General features: G+C 37.0%; 1 protein-coding gene across 1 annotated transcript; it reads left to right on the forward strand.

The window, feature by feature from the left end:
- Positions 1-19,572: 19,572 nt before the first annotated feature.
- Positions 19,573-20,253, forward strand: LOC140872611 (protein RESPONSE TO LOW SULFUR 3-like). The gene has a single exon (XM_073275501.1). It carries the CDS (start codon positions 19,659-19,661, stop codon positions 19,980-19,982), a length of 324 nt encoding a protein of 107 aa, XP_073131602.1. The 5' UTR covers positions 19,573-19,658; the 3' UTR covers positions 19,983-20,253.
- Positions 20,254-22,400: the final 2,147 nt, after the last annotated feature.

The following is a 22,400-nucleotide window of genomic DNA, read 5'->3' on the forward strand; positions in this document are numbered from 1 at the left end:
AACACTTTCCGACTTGCCCAACGAATCATGGTAAAGCGCCTAGCAACATCGCCCCATGATTCCCTAGGTATCACTGATAGTGCCTACAAGAACCAGTAGATTTTGGTTAGCGTACAGTACGGTCCCTTCATCCATATATCCCGATCGAATCAACAACCATTGGTATATCGAGAGTCGCTCAAGATTCGATAACTATGCAATACATCTTGAAGATCAAATTAGTGACATCGCATGTGCTACTAAGAAACCATTTCTTAAATCACATCAATTACTCTGGCCAGAGATTTATCACACTAATATCTCCTCAGATCGCATAGGATATCCACACTCGCAAGTATGTGGTGAATCCTTGACAACAATGCATTGACTCCTATATGTGTCGTAACTGTACCCAATCTCGACACCTGATGACCCCCATAGAGTCGGTAAACGAGTCAAAGCACAGCACTAGCATATAGAGTCTCCATGATGTTTCAAGTCGTAAGGACTAATGGTGTACAACCAAAACCGCGGACTTTATCCACTCGATAAGTGATAACCACTTGGAAAGTCCGGATAGGGTAGTTCGATTATTCATCCTATGAATATCCATTTGCATGCTTCGAACATCTCCATGTTCCCTACCAATGAAACGTGGTACTCAGCATCGCAAATGCTAGTCTCAAACTCGAGCGATCCTTATCCTTATTATCGGACGGCTCAATCGACTAGGAACGGTTTTAGAACATACAGTGACTATAAGATGTATTTCATGATAGACATCTCCATGTTCTACCACATCTTACATACACTATAGTATATTCAAGGTCTTTATCAAAACAACAATAGTATATCACAATATAACAATATGAAGTAATATAAAGTCATTGCCATAATAGTGTAAATAATATTAAACAAAAGATTGTTTATACAAAGAGTCATCAAAGCCCATAGCCACACAGTTGGCTCACTGGGCACCCACTCTTACAATCTCCCACTTGCCCTATAGCCAACTAGTCATACTATGTAGACCCATTGCTTCGCGATGTTTGTCAAACAATGGTCCTGGCAAGGGCTTAGTAAGCGGATCAGCGATATTGTCTGCAGAGGCCACTCGTTCGACAATGATGTCTCCTCTTTCCACAATCTCCCGGATTATGTGGTATTTCCTCAGTACGTGTTTGGATCTTTGATGAGACCTTGGTTCCTTTGCTTGAGCAACGGCACCCGTGTTGTCGCAGTACACCGGGACTGGACCAACAAATTCTGGAATGACGCCCAACTCTTGGACGAAATTCCTCATCCAAACGGCCTCTTTAGCAGCAGCTGATGCTGCAATGTATTCAGCCTCAGTGGTGGAATCCGCTGTGGTGTCCTGCTTGGAACTCTTCCAAGAGACAGCACCGCCATTGAGCATGAACACAAATCCAGAGGTAGACTTCGAGTCATCCACATCACTTTGGAAGCTAGAGTCGGTATAGCCTTCCAGTTTGAGTTCTCGTCCTCCATAAACCATGAACATATTCTTAGTCCTTCGCAAGTACTTAAGAATGTCCTTCACGGCTTTCCAATGCATTTGACCAGGATTAGACTGATATCTGCTCGTGACACTCAGAGCAAATGCTACATCCGGTCTGGTAGACATCATCCCATACATGATACTACCTATAGCTGACGCATATGGTACATGTGTCATATTCTCTATCTCTGCATCAGTCTTGGGACACATAGACTTGGATAGAGAAACTCCATGACACATGGGTAGATGTCCTCTCTTGGACCCATCCATTGAAAACCGTTTCAATATGGTATCGATGTAGGTTGATTGAGTGAGTCCTATCATTCTCTTAGATCTATCTCTATAGATCTGAATCCCTAGAATGTAGGATGCCTCACCCAAATCCTTCATCGAAAATCTACCTGATAACCATATCTTTGTTGACTGCAACATCCCTACATCATTCCCAATGAGTAGGATGTCATCAACATAAAGTACTAAGAATGTCACCGCATCCTTAACTACTTTCTTGTACACGCAAGGTTCCTCCGGGTTCTTGATGAAACCAAAATCTTTTATTGTTTCATCAAATTTCTGGTTCCAACTTCTTGATGCTTGTTTTAGACCATAAATTGATCTCTGAAGCTTGCATACCTTATGCTCGCTTCCCATGGATGTGTACCCCTCAGGCTGCTTCATATAGATTTCCTCCTTAATGTCTCCATTAAGAAAAGCAGTCTTCACATCCATTTGCCATATCTCATAGTCATACCATGCAGCTATGGCAATTAGGATTCTTATGGACTTGAACATTGCAACTGGTGAAAAGGTTTCGTCATAGTCAACTCCTTGCCTTTGAGTATAACCTTTAGCCACCAATCGCGCCTTGTAGGTCAATACCTTACCATCAGGCCCAAGCTTTCTTTTGTAGATCCATTTACACCCTATCGGAACAATTCCATCGGGAGAATCTACTAAAGACCAAACTTGGTTTGTATGCATTGAATCCAATTCTGACTGCATAGCTTCAAGCCATAAATTCGAATCCGCATCAGAAATTGCTTCCTTGAAGTTTCTTGGATCACATCCAATGTCGGGTTCATCTTGATCCCCTTCAAGAAAAAGACCATATCGAACTGGAGGTCTAGAAGTCCTTTCGGATCTTCTAGGTGCAGGCGTGTCCAGCAATGGTTCCTGAGGTGTAGGATCGTTATTTTGTATTTCGGGTTCTTCTCGAACTTCTTCGAGTTCCATCATCTCGCCTTTCTTATCCAATAAGAATTCCTTCTCCAAGAAGGTGGCATTCCTAGAAACAAACACCTTTGTTTTAGCAGGATAATAGAAATAATATCCGATTGAATTCTTTGGATACCCTACAAAATAACATAAGCTGGATCGACTATCCAACTTATCTCCCACTGTCCGCTTCACGTAAGCAGGACATCCCCAAATCCTCAAGTACGAATACTTAGGAGCTTTGCCATTCCATAACTCGTATGGTGTTTTGTCCACTGCTTTAGTGTGGACGTTGTTCAACAACAATACCGCCGTTTCAAGCGCATAGCCCCAAAACGAAGGTGGAAGCTCAGTGAAGCTCATCATAGATCGAACCATGTCCAACAAAGTTCGATTACGACGCTCCGATACACCATTAAGCTGTGGTGTCATAGGAGGAGTCCACTGAGAGAGAATCCCATTCTCTTTTAGATAGTCCAAAAACTCGGTACTCAAGTATTCTCCACCTCGATCCTATCGAAGTGCTTTAATACTTTTACCTAGCTTGTTTTCTACTTCAGCCTTGAATTCTTTGAACTTTTCAAATGCTTCAGACTTATATTTCATTAAATATAAATACCCATACCTTGAATAATCATCAGTAAAGGTAATGAAGTAGGTGTGGCCATGTTGAGTCCCTACTCTAAATGGACCACAAACATCTGTGTGGATCAAATCCAACAGATTCTGACTACGCTCAGGTTTCCCCTTAAAAGGAGATTTAGTCATTTTTCTTTTAGACAAGATTCACAAGTAGGTAGAGAGTTAATATCAGACATATCAAACATGCCCTCTCCCACTAGCTTGTTCATCCTTCTTGAGAAAATATGACCTAGCCTAGCGTGCCAAAGGTTTGCCGGGTTTTGACCATCGTTTTTCCTTTTGTTTGTTGTAGCCGGTTTATCAACATAATTCATTGGAACGTCTTTTAGTTTTAAGTTGTATAGATCGTTTTCAAATTGTCCATTTCCAATTAAACATTCATTCTTGTAAATATTGCAAATCTCATTCACAAAATTGCAAGAATAACCATCTCTATCTAGCATAGAAACAGAAATAATGTTTTAATTAAATCTGGAACAAATAAAACATCTATCAAAAGTAACTTAAAACCGTTCTGCAAAAAATAAATATTTCCCATAGCTATGGATTTAACTCTGGAACCATTCCCGAGCCTTGACTGGGTCTCACCCATCCTTAGCCTATTACTTCTTATCATCATTTGCAACTCATTGCAAATATGAGATCTACATCTGGTATCCAATACCCAAGAAGTAGTATTAAAAATATTTATTTCAATGTATAACATACCCTTTGCAGTTTGCAACTGCTCGAGGTATTCCTTGCAGTTACGTTTCCAATAACCGGGTTTCTTGCAGTGATGGCAAACTTGTTTAGACTTGTCCAATTTTGTATGTAACATTTTGCCTTGAGATCATGGTCCAACCATTTCTCTAGTTACATCAGCCGGGGCTGTTTTCGGAGAAGCCTTTTCTAACACTTAGAAAATCTTTTTCCGAACTTAGGACAATCTTAACTTATGGAATCATTCTGTATTGTTTGCGTCAATAAGTTTGTTTTGTTGGAGAACAGAAACATGTGGATTACTGAGATAAAACAGACAATTATTGATGATTGTTTAAATAATTTACTAAGACATAAAATTGGCGAATTTTATTTTATGAATCTCACTCCCACTATTTTAACGATTTCACCACCCTCTAGTGAAAACGGGAAACTTTTTCCTTAGTGAGAACATGGAGTCCAATTGACAAACTTATGGTCCCGAATAATATCAGCCAACCATAATTCTCAAAAGGTAGAGCCCAATTGCTTCCAAAGCAACCCCCATGTATTTACCTCATGTCCAATAAGGGCCCAATAATATGACGCCGTTTAAAGTGACATGTCAAGATGACCCATCAATATTAAGTTGTGATGGACGGTCGCCATGTGGATCCCCCAATAATATGAGCCGATCCCATGGGAGTTCCACCCAACTTACAACATTTGTCGATCCAATGTACAGCTTTCCGACGGACGGGCCCCCCCAATAATATGAGCCGGACCGTATCCGCGGGTAGCATCACATACATTGACCGTTGATGGAAGGTAGGAACATTTAAACAATATTTAAATTTCCTTTATTTATCTTGATATAAATTTTAAATCATATTTAAAATGAGGGATTTTATTTATAAAAATATTTGTCTCATCATATTTAATTTATTGCATGCATTGCCGGATTCACGCAATTTATGTCTAAACATGCATACAATCATAATATCACATATTATATAGGATGATCGATTCCATTTCTAATTGACCCGTGGTTGCCAATCACGGGTCTTAGTCCAATCCTAGGTAATATGCAGTATGCAAATGCAATCCTATTACATATGCTTCCAATTTACATTTCTTCAGTCTTCATTGTCTGCTGGGCCCACCATCTTCAAATCTTGATCTCCCACTAAATCTAATGTATTTACAATAAATAACAATGACAAGTAGGGGATACATTTTTAGGGGGTGGGAACGGGCTATAAACCAAGCCCACTTTTATTACATATGACATTCATATCGGGCCATAAACCAGGCCCATTAATAAAACCAACAATAATAAAGACAAAATGTAAATTCCTAACATACACCTACAAAATTGGTCATGGCAATCGATCATCCTTATCCAATAACATTTAATTCAAAATTAATTTATTGGATAACATGCTGTGGCAATTCAAATTTAAACAAGATAAAATCATATTTTATATATAAAATCTCATTTCACATATAAAATCATATTTTATCTCTATATCAAATAAAATCATATTTTATCTATAAAATCCAATTTTACAAATAAAATCATATTTTACTTAATATATCATAAGATCATATCTTATCATCAATTGTACCAAAATAATTGATTTCAAAATTCAATTTACGGATAAAATATTAAAATTTTCCAAAAATTCAAATTTATCCAAAATCAATTTTAAAATTTACGGACTCGAACAATTCGATCCGAAATCTCGTGAACCAATCAAAAACAATTTTTGACCGGACCAAAAATAAAATTTTAAATATTAAAATTAATTTTTAAATAAAAATATAATTTTTCCCGCGGGCCGCCCGGGACACTCCCGGGCCGGCCCGCACCCGGGGCACGGGCCGGGGGCAGCCCGGCTGCCCCCTTAGGGCAGCGCCTGGCGCCGCCCCTGGGCGGCGCCGTGCGCTGCCCTGGGCGGCGCCGAGCGCCGCCCCTGGGCAGCGCCGCCCCTGGGCAGCGCCGCCCCTGGGCAGCGCCGCCCCTGGGCAGCGCCGAGCGCTGCCCTGCGCAGCGCACAGCGCTGCCCTGGGCGGCGCCGTGCGCCGCCCGGGGCAGCAACAATTGCTGCCCCACCGGGCAGCGATCCAATCGCTGCCCGGGTTTTGCCCCGAAAAAAAAAAAAATTTTTTATTTAAAAATATTTATTTTGTTTCAAAAACCGAGACTCAAAAAATTTTGTACAATTGATTAATTTAATCGTTTGATCTGAGCAACCTGGCTCTGATACCACTGTTGGAAAAACGCGGCTCTCAGATCAATCACGATTGATACCCGGTGCAGCGGAAGTTTAAAATTTTGTTATGGAACAATTTCATAGTGTGGGTATCAACCGTTTAACGATTAAATTATAAGTGTGTGTAAAATTAAATAACAATTAATTAAATTTTACCTCCAATCTCGCAACGAGATTAATGGACACCAACAGATTTGATCTGCTCTTGTTGTCTCTCCCTGGAACCGATGAACTCCTTCAATCAGGTCCACGAACAGAGGTTTAATCCCTCTGATAGATTGCACTAGAAAATCTATCAGAAGTTTTCTGCGAAGAGAATAAACGAATCTGATTCGCTATTCCAGACTGCAATTCAAAATCACAGACCGGAAAATCTCGGGCAGAGGGGGAGGGGTCGGCCGAACAGAGAGAGAGAGAGCTAGGGTTCGAAAATTTTCTCTGTCTCAAAAATTATGACCTGTTGTGTGTAATTTCTGTACTGCAATAACTTATTTATAATGCAGGCCACTAACACCTTAGGGCCCATTAGTCATAAGTTAGGGCCCGACAAGCAAAGCCCGCATGTTCAGAAATTAATATAAAATTCATCGTGACTCCGATTGATAAACCGATTTTACCAATGTGCACAGAAACCATTTCTGCACATTTTAAAGTCAAGATAAATTTTCCTGAATCCGAATTCAGTGGTTTCCAAAAATGTCCATCCCTATGTCATTTTAGGAAATCCTACTCCCTTACTCTTATTTAAGAAGTCCAACTCCTTAGTTCATTAAATTTAACTCTTTAAATTTAACTATCTCAACGGGGATTAAAACTCCATTACACTGTGTGACCCTCAATGGTTCAGGGATACAGCTAGCCGTGGGCTCACAACTCCTTGTGACTCGGAACAACACTTTCCGACTTGCCCAACGAATCATGGTAAAGCGCCTAGCAACATCGCCCCATGATTCCCTAGGTATCACTGATAGTGCCTACAAGAACCAATAGATTTTGGTTAGCGTACAGTACGGTCCCTTCATCCATATATCCCGATCGAATCAACAACCATTGGTATATCGAGAGTCGCTCAAGATTCGATAACTATGCAATACATCTTGAAGATCAAATTAGTGACATCGCATGTGCTACTAAGAAACCATTTCTTAAATCACATCAATTACTCTGGCCAGAGATTTATCACACTAATATCTCCTCAGATCGCATAGGATATCCACACTCGCAAGTATGTGGTGAATCCTTGACAACAATGCATTGACTCCTATATTTGTCGTAACTGTACCCAATCTCGACACCTGATGACCCCCATAGAGTCGGTAAACGAGTCAAAGCACAGCACTAGCATATAGAGTCTCCATGATGTTTCAAGTCGTAAGGACTAATGGTGTACAACCAAAACCGCGGACTTTATCCACTCGATAAGTGATAACCACTTGGAAAGTCCGGATAGGGTAGTTCGATTATTCATCCTATGAATATCCATTTGCATGCTTCGAACATCTCCATGTTCCCTACCAATGAAACGTGGTACTCAGCATCGCAAATGCTAGTCTCAAACTCGAGCGATCCTTATCCTTATTATCGGACGGCTCAATCGACTAGGAACGGTTTTAGAACATACAGTGACTATAAGATGTATTTCATGATAGACATCTCCATGTTCTACCACATCTTACATACACTATAGTATATTCAAGGTCTTTATCAAAACAACAATAGTATATCACAATATAACAATATGAAGTAATATAAAGTCATTGCCATAATAGTGTAAATAATATTAAACAAAAGATTGTTTATACAAAGAGTCATCAAAGCCCATAGCCACACAGTTGGCTCACTGGGCACCCACTCTTACACCGATCTCAACCAGAAACAGGTGTCAAGGAGATTGAAACATGTGGCCAGATGCAGGAGATCGGAGCTTCCGATCCTGCAATCGGAGCTTCCAATCTCGGTCGTCCAAAACGTGGCAAACATGCACCGATCAGAGCTTCCGATCGTGGCCTTTAAATAGGGGTCCGAATCCCTCATTTTTAAGTGCAATTTTCCCTCTCCTCTCCCGGTAATCGCTCTATTTAAGGGCTTCGGGACTCTTTCTTTAAGAGTTGGAGTAGGAAATAGTTTATTTTATAGCGGACAGTGTCCGCAGTAGCAGCCAGGCGACGGAGCTCTGGCGAGGCGTCTAAGATTCGTAGCTAGGCTATGCCCAGGCTCTGGGGCTTGCGGCATCAGCGGGCTGACGACGGACGAAGGTATGACTTTAGTTTCCTATAGTAAATAGGGAGTAGGCTATAGTTTAATTAAGGCTTTTAAAGCCTAGTAGGTGATGTTTGGCATGCTAGGTAATGCATGATTATTTATGCTGTAGTGCTGCATGGTAGGCTTGGACCTAGAGAGAGAGCTTCTAGGATCTGCCTTAGTAAGGTACGGAAGTATTATTCGAGATATCCAGATTGAGTATGCATGTATTATGTATTTGCATGGATTATGTGATTGGATGTTTTATATGCCTTTATATACAGCATGTCATGACTGTATGTTGCATACATGAGCATATTGAGCTTTTTACCTTAGAGGTATCCTGTAGTAGGGCGCTCACGCTACGAGTTTGTGGATGGTTGGATACGTAAATCTTGTGTCAGGTCACCTTATGGTTGGACACATGTACTAGTATAAGGTCACCATTATCCACTGGGTATATGAGCCACCTCCTGATGCGACGGCGCAGCGTGCTATATACCCTGGGCCCGGTCTATGAGCTTGTTCCTTGACCTGAGAGTCTTGGTATCCAGTTCACTTGCATACATGCACACATAATACCGTATACTCATACTTTCGTACTGAGCATGTTAGGCTCACTTCCGGTTATTTTTTTATTGGCTGGATGCCCTATTCCATGGGGCAGATGCAGGTAGTTCTCCCGGAGACAGGGAGGTTAGGTGGTGACCAAGGTTGGATAGCGGGGTTGACCACTAGGTTTTGCTTACCTGGTATTTTACTTACTTTAATTCCGCAGTTTCTCTGATTAAGATTATTTTATTAATTAATTGCATGCTTAAGTTCTGTTTAGTAGGTGATCACGGTGCGGGTCACTACATATTGTTTATGTTTGACTTAGTCATGCATATGTTTCATCCATATTCACGTCATTTATTCAGAAATCATTTATTTAAGTTTCAGGGCACAAAAATATATTTTTATTACAAGTTATTTTCAATCTGCCTGTGCTTGTATTTATGTAGTACTCGTTATCCTCCTCATATTCTTGCTGAGTCTTTTAGGCTCACTATACTCATTTGTTTTCAGGTGATGATTACTACATTGAGGCTGAGAGGCAGGATCCCCCGGGCGAGGTCACCGGTGGTGCAGGCCTTGACCGATGTGCTATTAGTTTTTTCACCAAAAACTCTGATTTTGCCTTTTTATTTATGAGTTGAAATATTTTCATGCACTGTCAGTTATTTGCAGGATGTGTTTTTCCTGCTTTAGGATATTTGGTCATGTAATCTTAATAGTGTTTGTTCCGAAACTATGTGGGATTTATTCCCCTTTTTCAGATTTTATGTTATCATATTTGGATTTCTTCAGGTGTTTATTTTATTTGATTTGAATTAGTGAGTGTGTCAGTTGGGCTTATAGTATTTTAAATCGAGTCATGGAAAAAAATTTAAAATTTCGCAATTATTTATTTATTATTTATATTTAGAGAGTTAGGGTCGTCTCATGTTGTTTTCTACGGGATAATAATTCATCAACTTGGAGCGGCTGAATTTGTGGTCCTGTAGAGACCGGGTTTGTATGCCAAATGATATGGATGTAAATGAACAAAGCAGCTCGTTAGCTATTTGAAGCTCGATTTGATAAAAGTTTGTTTAATGAGACTCGTTAAGATAACGAACCAAATTCAAAATTTAAAATATTCGGCTCGTTAGTTCGTGAACAGGCTGGTTAGTAGATTCGTGCATGAGTCAACTTTTAGATGAAATATATATATATATATATGTTAAGAATCAATCCGAAAATTTGGTATTCCGATAAAGTTAACAAGCAACACGCACAAGAACAATAATCTCAGATAAGAACACACAACTCATATCACACACCAACTCATGCGAAAGAAAAATAAACGACGCAAGTATTTACGTGGTTTGGCAAGTAATTTGCCTACGTCCACGGGAGAGCAACACAATCACTTTATTAATCACCAACAGAACAATCCAAGCTCAAGAACAGAGCTTATTACAGAGATAGACCAGAAAACTCTTAATGCTAGATACAGACATGATTCAAGCTATTGATTGAATCTTCTCGTCACAATCTACGCCCAAGTTTTCTCCTCCGAAATCTCTTCTTCTTCTCTCTCAATATATTCTGAAGAATTTGATTTTTTTTTATGTTCGTTGTGGCCATCTTCCATCTGCTAATATAGAGAATTAAACCGACTTTCATCTTGGGCTTTAGGTCAACAGTAACTTACGACCCAATTATAAAGTCAACATGATCCAACCCGATAAACCTTCATTCATCAGTCTGATATGCTCTTGTACTTCGATCTGCATCGATCTGCCTGCAAGCTTCCAGCTTTACGAAAACTCAATCTGACTTCTAACCAAGTCACAATACTCGAGCAGTCTATCTACATGAACTCATTCGAAGACTCATCTGAACATCACATCGATCTGATCCCAGTATTCGATCTGGATAATGAACTCATCTGAACACCGAGCTCATCTGATCTGTACTATTCAATCTGATCTCTTCTCTATTCCCATTCAATTTGATAGAAGCATACTTCAACAATCCCCACCTTGATTCTTTCAGGTTGAATGCTGCTCTCCATCCTAGCCTCCTTGGCTAATCTCTAATCACCGCATTAACTAAGTCCAAACATTTTTTGAACTTAGCATACGGCAGTGACTTTGTCATAACATCTGCAGGATTTTTTATGATGCTATCTTCACAAGGATCCCATCTCCTTTTTCAATTACATCTCTGACGAAATGCATCTTCACATCTATGTGTTTCGATCGTTCATGATAGACTTGGTGTTTCGTCAAGTGTATTGCACTTTGATTGTCACAGTGTACTACTACTTGATCTTGTTTTACACCCAACTCTGCTATCATCCCTTTTAACCACAATCCTTCTTTTATGGCCTCCGTAACTTCTATGAATTCTGCCTCAGTGGTAGAAAGGGAAAACACTGACTGTAGATTTGATTTCCAGGTGATCGATGTGCCATAAAAGGTGAACACATATCCATTCAACGACTTTCTCGTGTCTAAGTTCCCAGCAAAACCTGAATCCACATATCCAACTACCCGATCAATCCCATCTTGCTGTTTATCAAACTTCAACTCCAACCCAGTTGTGTTTATGAGATATCAGAGAATCCACTTTAGAGCTTCCCAATGATATGTACCCGGATTAGCCATAAATCTTGACACAATACTGATTGAATATGCCAAATCAGGCCTACTACACACCATTCCATATATGAGACTCCCCACTCCACTAGCATATGGAATACCAGCCATCTTCATCTTGTCTTCCTCACTTTCAGGTGACTGATTCGCAGATAGCTTCAAATGCTGTCCCAGAGGGGTCAAGACAGATTTTGCTTGATTCATGTTATGCCGCATAATAACCTTCTTCAAATAGTTCTTCTTACTCAGATGAATCTCATGCCTTTTCCTGTTTCTCACTATGTCCATGCCCGAAATTCTCTTCGCTTCACCCAGATCTTTCATCTCAAACTCTGAGTTGAGCTGTTGTTTCAAGGATGATATCTCTGTCCTACTTTTACTTGCGATCAAGATATCATCAACGTAAATCAGTAGGTACAAGATAACCTTCCCATCATCCTTCTTTAGATAGACACATTTGTCATATTGGCTTCTCACAAAACCTATACCAATCATGAACTCATCAAACCTCTCGTTCCCCTGCCTCGGACTCTGCTTCAGCCCATACAATGATTTTCTCAGTAAGCAGACTTTGTTCTGGGTTTTATGATGTATGAAGCCCTTTGGTTGTTCCATATAAATGGTTTCTTCCAGGTCACTGTGTAGAAACGTAGTTTTCACATCCATCTGCTCAAGCTCCAAGTTGAACTGGTTCACCAGTGCTAACATAATCCGGATGGAACAATGTTTGACCACTGGTGAATAGACCTCATTAAAATCTATCCCTTCTACTTGACCAAAACCCTTTGCAACCAATTTTTCTTTATACTTGATCTGATCTGTACCAGGAGTTCCTTCCTTCTATTTATAGATCCACTTGCATCCCAATGTCTTCTGATGCTTCGGTCTGTCTACTAACGTCCATGTTTGATTCTTCTCGAGTGAATTCATCTCTTCATTCATAGCTTCAATCCACTTGTTTTTCTGTTTACTTGCCATAGCTTCATCATATGTATTCGGCTCTGAATACTCCACCTCCTCAGCTACTGTAAGTGCATACCAAGCCAGATCAGCTTCACCAAACCTCTTAGGAGCTCGGATCTCCCTTCTGGTTCTATCTGTTGCAAGATTATATGTACTCAAGTCCTCTTTTGGATCACTCGCTGTCATATCATCATCTTGCATCTCATCTGACTCTTTATCTGGCACAGAAAACTCCACCTCAATCGGTAGTTTATCATTCATACTGATCTGAATGTCCTTTTCATCTGTATTCATTTCATATCCCAGTTTGGATTCATCAAACTTCACATTCCTGGTGTTGAAGCACTTTGGACCTCTTGACTCCAGGTTCCAAACTCTATAACCCTTCATACCATCCGGATACCCAATGAATATACATCTTACTGTCTTTGCTTCCAACTTGTCCTATTTCAGATGAGCATATGCAAGACATACAAATACCCTCAAGTTTGAGTAGTCTGCATGTGTTCCACTCCACTTCTCCATTGGTGTCTTGAAACCAATCGCGCTGGATGGAACACCTATTGACCAAATAGCACGTAGTAGATAATGCTTCTCCCCAGAAGGACTTAGGAAGAGAAGCATTGATTAACATACATCTGACCCTTTCCAGAAGAGTTATGTTCATTTTCTCTGCCAGACCATTTTGCTGTGGCGTTCATGTCACTGTTCTGTGTCTGGTAATACCTTTTTCCTTACATAGATTGACAAACTTATTTGATAAGTATTCCAGCCCATTATCTGTTCTCAGGTGTTTAACTCTTTTATCACTCTTGTTCTCAACTGCCAGCAGCCATTCTCTGAACTTGTCATATGCTTCATCCTTAGTCTTTAAGATGAATATCCATACTCTCCTTGAGTAATCATCTATCAAAGAAATGAAGTATCTGCCTCAACCATGAGTTTCTGTCCGAGAAGGACCCCATAGATTTGAATGAATGTAGGCCAATGGTTTCTCAGTTGTGTGAATTCCTTGACCAAACGATACTCTTTTAGATTTCTCAAGAGCACAGCTATCACACAACTCCAGTGATTCTATCTTATCTCCACCTAACAGACCCTGTATAGACGGCTCATGTAATCCCTTCTCACTTACATGTCCAAGCCTCAGATGCCATAGCTTGGTTCTATCTTGCTGTTCCTGAATACTTGTTGTACTTTCAATAATCGTTTCACCTTGTAGTACATATAAGAGGTTCCTTTTGACAGCCTTCATAACAACCAGATATCCTTTATACACTAAGATACTTCTTGCTCCTGATTTGAATGAATATCCTTGAGCATCAAGTGTTCCCAATGATATCAAGTTTTTCTTCAACTCGGGCACATACCTCACCTTGGTGAGTACTATGTCGATCCCATCATGCATCCTTATTCTGATATTTCCAGAGCCTTTTATTCTGCATGACTGATTATTCCCCAACAGTACCATGCCCTGATCTGATTCCTCCAATTTTTCAAACCAAGATCTTATAGGACACATGTGAAAGGAGCATCCTGAATCAAGTATCCACTCGTGGTTTTGATCAACTTTAGAGACCACCAAAACTTCTGCTGAGTCATATCCATCTGTAGCTTGGCTAGAATACCATCATCTTTGGGTTTTTCCTGTTGCTTCCCTTTCCTTTTCGGATAATATCTTCTTAGATTTCCAACCTTTTGACAAGCATAGCACTTCATATTACCCAAGTTTCTGTTCTGATATCTTCCTTGACTCTTCGATCTGGACTTTGGCCTGTATTTCTCACTGGATGTCCTCTTATCACTTCTCTATCTCGCCGTAAGACCTTCTTCATGTGATTCAGTGTTTGTGTTTGACTTTCTATGAAGTTCCTTGGATTGAATAGCAAACATTACTTCTTCCAATGTTATCGTCTGTTCTCTTTCATATAGCAAAGCATCTTTAAAATTTTCATATGCTTTTAGAAGAGCATTCAGAAGTATCAAAGTCCGATCTTCATCCTCAAGCTTTACTTCAATATTCTACAAGTCATCCAATATCTTGGTGAATTCTTCGATCTGGCCTTCCAAGTTCTTCTCATTCTTGATCACAAAGGAATAAAACCTCTGTTTCATGTACAGACGGTTAGCCAGGGATTTTATCATGTATAGATTCTCAAGTTTAAGTCACACAGCCGCTGCAGATTCTTCTCTGGCCACCTTCCAAAGAGGTCTATCGCCCAGACAGAGAATAATTGCACTGTGTGCTTTCTCGAGTAATTCATCCTTGTTCTTTATCTCATCAGACATCTCCTCCTTCTTCTTAAGAGCTTCCACCAATCCTTGTTGTATCAGGATTGCCCGCATCTTAATTTTACAGAGCGAGAAATCGTTCTTGCCCGTAAACTTCTCAATATCAAACTTCATTGATCCCACCATCTTTGCTTAGTTTTTCACGGACGGCGCCACTTGTTAGGAATCAATCCAAAAATTTGGTATTCCGAGAAAGTTAACAAGCAACACGCACAAGAACAATAATCCCAGATAAGAACACACAACTCAGATCACACACCAACTCACGCGAAAGCAAAATAAACGACGCAAGTATTTACGTGGTTCGGCAAAGAATTTGCCTACGTCCACGGGAGAGCAACACAATCACTTTATTAATCACCAATAGAACAATCCAAGCTCAAGAACAGAGCTTATTACAGAAATAGACCAGAAAAACTCTTAATGCTAGATACAGACACGATTCAAGCTATTGATACTTGAATCTTTCCGTCACAATCCACGCCCATGTTTTCTCCTCCGAAATCTCTCATTCTTCTCTCTCAATATATTCTGAAGAATTTGATTTTCTGTTATGTTCGTTGCGGCCATCTTCCATCTGCTTATATAGAGAATTAAACCGACTTTCATCTTGGGTTTTAGGTTAACAGTAACTTATGGCCCAATTATAAAGTCAACATGGTCCAACCCGATAAACCTTCATTCATCAGTCTGATCTGCTCTTGTACTTCGATCTGCATCGATCTGCCTGCTAGCTTCCAGCTTTACGGAAACTCCATCTGACTTCTAACCAAGTCACAATACTCGAGCAATCTATCTGCATGAACTCATCCGAAGACTCATCTGACCATCACATCGATCTAATCCCAGCATTCGATCTGGACCATGAACTTGTCTGAACACCAAGCTCATCTGATTTATACTATTCGATCCGATCTCTTCTCTATTCTCATTCAATCTGATAGAAGCATACTTCAATAATATATATATATATATATATATATAAACAAGTCAAACATAAACATTCAAGAGTTCGGTTCGACTCACTTACATCCGTATCCAACAGTCTTATTTTTCGCCAAATTAGAGGATACTCGTGTTCAAGTCCTCCCATTTCCCATATGTAATATATATCTATTATGAGGAGTGTTATTCCCACTTCAAAAATTGTTTCTCCCACTCTATTTTTTTTAATTTCTTATCTTAAGTTACAAATCTGCCCTTAATTAATTACTCATATTTTACTTGTATTAAAATATCCTCTTATAATCATTGATTCCGTTAACTTTCCTATTCTATTCCTATGATTTCCAATCATAAAATTTCCAATTTTAACATGTTATCTTTCGTTCTTTATTTTTTATATGTTTTCTGCCTTTTATTTTGTTTTATTTTTTTAGCATAATCTCTCTTTATTTTGTATTATTTTAGAATGGGGAAAAAAATAAATAATCCAACTGATGTTTCTCGTCTATTGCATTTTCTTTTATATTTGTATAAAAATATCTTTAAAAAATCTATTGTAAAATTTATATAATTTGTTTCAATAAAACATATAACTTGTATATATATCACAATCAAATCAAAATTTTAAAATAAATTCAAGAGAAAAAATTGCTCCAATAAAACATCTTACACAAAACAAATTTAGAATAAAAGCCCAATCTCAATAATGCTAATCTCTTGAACTGCATAATTTATTACAATCTGTTGTCTTTCATATCCAAATTACAATCTTGCTTCCATTTAGCAGACTTTAATTTCGTCTCAATAATCTAAATTTTCGTTAGGTTATCAATTAATATCATATAAACTACTAATTAAGTTGAATATTAAACAAAAATATCATATCACCAAAACTTTTTGCGTTACTTTTTTTTTTTTTTTTTTTAAAAAAAAAAATCTCAATATCATGGTTGAATTTCAATACCTAGAAATCGTATAAAAAACAAAAACAGGAAATAATAATAATATAACAACAACAACAACGAAGCAAAAAATTTAAAGATAAAATACATACTGATATAGCAAAAAATTTATATTACCCGATTGAAGAAAATCTGGGTAATTTGTAGAGATTTGGATAGCCGGATTAATACTCAAACCGTTCCAAAGACCGAACTTTGTGGGTTTTTGTCTGCATCACAAAGCAAAGTAAGTGGCGCCGGGGGTTGCCCGGCAAAAACACTCCGATGCTCAAGTCAGTATTTGCCCAATAAAAGTTCGAGAGAACTAGAGCATGTGACTATAGAGTGCGTACCTTAATAATGAGAGAAGTTGAGCTATTTATAGATAGTCGGAGAGTTTCATGGGCTTGAGCCTCTTATGGGCTTTTAGAAATTTATGGGCCTTGATAAAGTGTCCAAATAAATATATCGAAGTAATATGAGACCCAGATGGATTGAGTAATTGGTCTTGGGCTTGAGAGAAAGTCAAATTGGGTCATAACCCATCACATACAATTCATTAACGGACGATAACAATCTTCATACAAAATTTCTTCAATATCTTTTGAAATCCTTAATTGTATTATTTGATCAACTTCATCATTAATCTCTAAATTTTGGAAGCGGTTATTTTCTTCCATGGTACAAGAAAGCAAAATAAGACACATGATGAGAAGAGGTCAAACAACGTGTAAAAAAGAAAATATTATTGCTAGTAAGATTATAAAAGGACATTTTAGTCGAAGTAAAATGAGGAGTAATTAAGTAAGGGTAAATTTGTAAGTTAAAATAATAAATAAATAAAAAGTGGAGTGAAAGAAATAATTTTTGGAGTGAGAATAACACTCCCATCTATTATTTGTAATTATATGCATATTTTATTGGAAATTTCCTCTTGTACCCTTTATTTTCTTCGTATTATGTGTTGAAAACTCATGTTCTTTTTTGTTAATCCACCATTAATTTTAAATATATTATTTAAATTTCTTACTCATATTTTCAATGGTTAATTATCCACATGCAACACAAGTGAACTTTCCTAATATATACTAGTGATCCGAAACACGCGTTGCGTGCTTTTACAGTATTTTTTTAAATAAAATTTATATATATATATATATATATATGTGTGTGTGTGTGTGTTGTGGTCCTACAAAGAATTTGGGCCGCCCTCAATATTTAATTTTCACCCCCAAGTTTTTATTAACTGGTTCCTATGTAATAATAATATTTTCAGGTCCGTACACTATATATTGGCCCCAACATTGCTGGGCACCTTACATTAAATTTTCCGCAATAAAAGATTTATTACCATTATTAAATTAACTTGGCCCAAATTAATTCCTAAAAATTGGTCCCAGCACACAGAAGGATAACGGAATATTCGTTCCTGTCTTTCAGGTACTACCCACAATTTCCGGTACCTTACGTTTTTTTTTTTAGAATGAAAAGTGAAAACATATTATAAATCATGAAGAGAATTTCATACAATCCAATCCGAAAATACCCCTTCAATACAAAATCGTATGAATTCTAGCATTATTAAATTGGCCAAAATTAAAAGTATTTTTCCCCTTTAAAATGGCCGATATTAGCCTCGCCTAATCGGACACAAACCCGTTTGGATGCTTCTTTAATTTCTGTCACATGAAGATGTAGATTGAATTTAGTTGATAATTTTTCGATTAGACAAACTAAGGTAGTGTTTGGGAGAACTTTTAAGAAATATTTTTCAGCTTTTTATTAACAAAATTTTGAAATTTTGTGAAATTTTATTAAGAAAAAACTGAGAAGTGCTTTCTAAAAGCTTCCCAAACACTACCTAAGAAGCCGATTCGTTTCATCCAACTTAATGACTTATTGTCGGTGATCAACCACCTATCATGCTAATCCGTTTTGATAGGACTGCAAATTACTTCTTAGAAATTTGTACCAACGCTTTTAGGACGATATTAGCAAATTTGATCATGTTCTTTTAAGTACCATCCAAACTCAAAGGCTAATTAAACTAGAGCAATGTTATATGTATAATCAAATTTGTACATTAATTTGTATAACACAAAAAATTCAATACAAAAATTTATTTATCAAAATCTCATGATAAATAATATCACGATATAATAGCAAAATCTCACGATATATTTGTTGTAAATATCGTTGTACACAATATATGTTGTACCTCTAGCATTATTCATTAAATTAATGGTTTAATCCATAGGCTAAATCCGTGATATATGTGTTGGTCATGCGGGCCGGGCTTTATTATTGCGATTTTAGTTTTTTTTTTTCTTTATTCTGCGCCGATATGCATAGTATTATATTAGAACTCCCAATGAAAAATATTGAAATTAGCAAAAATAAAAAATTATGATATTGAAACTAAAATTTGATAAAATAGAAAACCAAAATCACAAAATAAATAAATTAAAAAACAAGATTTCCGTTATTTTGAAAAAAAAACTTGTATCAAAGATAAATTCTTCCCACCAACGTGTTGGCTGACGACATGCTAGTGCAAATACGAAAACGCCCTCTGGCCACAGAATCATCTTGTTTTATCGAACAATCTAGAGATACGGATGTGTCGATGCTGGCAAACGAGATACATTGAACCTGGACACCCCATCTTTCGACCTATAAAATCCCCTCCTGTGTTACGGGTAAACATATCCAGATTCATTGTTTCATAACAAGTCTTATATATACTTTTGTGTAATTCACAGTTGACTCAGATTCTATGGCTCCCAGCATTGCGGTTGCCTCCACCGCGCAGACGAAGCCTGGCCACCGGCTGAAGGCGGCGGAGGCAGAGGTGGAGCTGCGGCGGAGGAATGAGGAGTTGGAGATGGAACTGAAGAGGAGCACGGAGAGGGAAGAGAGAATGAGGGAGGAGTTGGTCAGGGCGTGGAAGCGGGTGACGGTGGCGGAGGAGGCGGAGGAGCTGCTGTGCCGCCAGCTGGGCGAGCTGGAGGCGGAGGCCGTGGAACAAGCCAGGGAATATAGGACTCAGATTTTGGAGTTGATGCGACAGCTTTCGTACGCCAAACAACTCCTCCAATAAATCACCATCGATTAAATCTTTTTCTTTTCTTTAAATTTTATTTTATTTTTTGTGTGTAATTATGTTGTGTCTGTTTTGGGATTTTGAGATCAAATTCAAATCTGTTCAGTTTTGCAGACGTGTTTTTTTGGAGTTTGGGAAGGGATTGATATAATTAAAATCTCGAATTTGAGAAATGTTTTCATGTATTTCATGTTTGAAATCCAAAAGTTATGTGTACATTTCGTAATTTTGCATTAATCTTATAACGTTTGGAAATATCGTATTTTTAGTTCTTGTTATTTCTCAATTATTATTAAAATTGGGTTTAGTACGAATCTTTCAATATTTTACTACTTTATTTTCTTTTCGCGGGAACCAGAATATGACTTTGTAAACCTGATACAATAATGTCAACGTTAGCGTTACGTGGGAAATTAAAAGACGAATATTAATATGACGTTCGGCAGGTGGGGACAAAGACGGTTGAAAATAATAAAATGTAGTTAAAGAAAAGTTGAGAAGTATTAATTAGAAATTTTTTTAAATACTATTTAAAATTATAAAACATGTGGATAAAAAGATGCACTATAATTACAAAAGTCAGGTTAATTTTTTTTTATTTTAAACAGACAAAGTCAAGTGTTTTCTAAAAATTTTCCTAAATACTATCTAAAATTATAAAACAATATGTGGAAAAAAAAGACGCACTATAATTACAAAAGTCAGGCTAATTTTTTTTATTTTTTTTTAAAAGACAAAGTCAGGGATTTATTATTTATCATCTAAAAACTTTTGGATAATGAAGCGAATATTTTTGTGAAAAGTATATGAAGAAATTAATTAATTGGTTGGTTAAGTTTATTCGGAGACGATAGGTTATACCATTGTGAAAATGAGCGTCGAAAGAGATGTGGTGCGATTGAGAGATTCCAATTGATTGGACGAGAGATTTTACATGAATTTTTTTGACGCAATAATATACAATTATTAGCTCCTTTTATTGATTGTCATATACTATAATTATTCAATTAAAAATACACCTTTATGTAACTATGGTTGAGTTCAAACTAATATAAATATAGTACTCTGATATTAAATATAAAAATTCAAAATTACTTTGAATATGTAAAGTTTATAAAAATCATATGGGTTTATGTAGACAAATTAAAATTGGACTGTTAAATGTATTATGAAGTTATTATTCTTATACTAGTAACCAACCGATGAAGCACATGAGTATTTCAATCAATGTTTTTAAAACTAAACCAAATCAGTTGCGTGAACCAATCACAGGTTTAGTCCGAAGTAATATCAAAAATCGATTTCCAGTCAAACTGCTCGGAATCGATCAAACTCGATCAAGAACTAGTTGAACCGACATTAAATCGATGAACCAATTCAAAACTAGTTCGATCGTTCATCTACTTTTTTAAAAAAATATTAAATTTTTAAAAACTTAATTGTTTCCTACGTTCTATATTTAAAATTTAAATTTTTTTTGGCTGCATATACATAATTATTTGGTTTTAAACTTTTTTTAAAAAATATTTTAGTAGTATTTGAGCATATTTTGATTTTTTATAAAATAAATGATTATAATTAATATTTTGATTATATATTTTATTTAGATTTTTAACTTCGATAAATATATATTATTATATATATAGATAGATATATATTTAGGTTTTTAATAAAATTTAAAATATATCAATTAATATATTATATTATTATTTTATACAATATAATAATTTTCGTTTCAATCGTCCGTTTAAACCACTGCGATCGGTTAAACCGTTTTTTAAGAGTTTACCTATTCGATTGTCGATCCGGATATAAAAACACTGATTTCAATAAGTTTAGTTTAATTAAAAATAAACCCTAGAAATCATGGATATTATATAGGTGGTATTCTGATAGATGTTTCAAATCGAGTTAACGGAGCTGGTGGACCAACAACTAGTCGCAATTAAATTGCCATTATACAGGACGAACTGATATGTTTTTATTGTAGATTTTGAAATTATCAATGTAACTCATCTATTTTATATAACAAAAACGACCCCACGAATATAATTTATTTTGTCATCTCTAGTTTTAATTCCTCTAGCAAGGTTTCGAGTTTGAATATTGATAACGAAAAGATAGTACGTCCAAAAGAGATTTTGGCATATATTCTTGACCCCACAAATTATCGATAAGGATTTTTTTATTGGTCCCTATGAAATAATTTTATGTACGCAGGGACCCTACACAATATTTTGCCTCAAAATTATTGGTACCCAAACAATAGACTTTTTTTTTTATTTCCATAAAAAAGGCATCTAAAGTTAAGAATTATTGAAGATAGAAAAGTAAAGGGATTTGATATTTGCATTCTATTGTGTTATATACACTCTATTTTATGTGTAAATTATGCGTAAAATTTATTACAAATGA

The sequence above is a fragment of the Henckelia pumila genome, unplaced genomic scaffold, assembly GCF_033568475.1.
Source record: "Henckelia pumila isolate YLH828 unplaced genomic scaffold, ASM3356847v2 CTG_466, whole genome shotgun sequence".
Taxonomy (NCBI): domain Eukaryota; kingdom Viridiplantae; phylum Streptophyta; class Magnoliopsida; order Lamiales; family Gesneriaceae; genus Henckelia; species Henckelia pumila.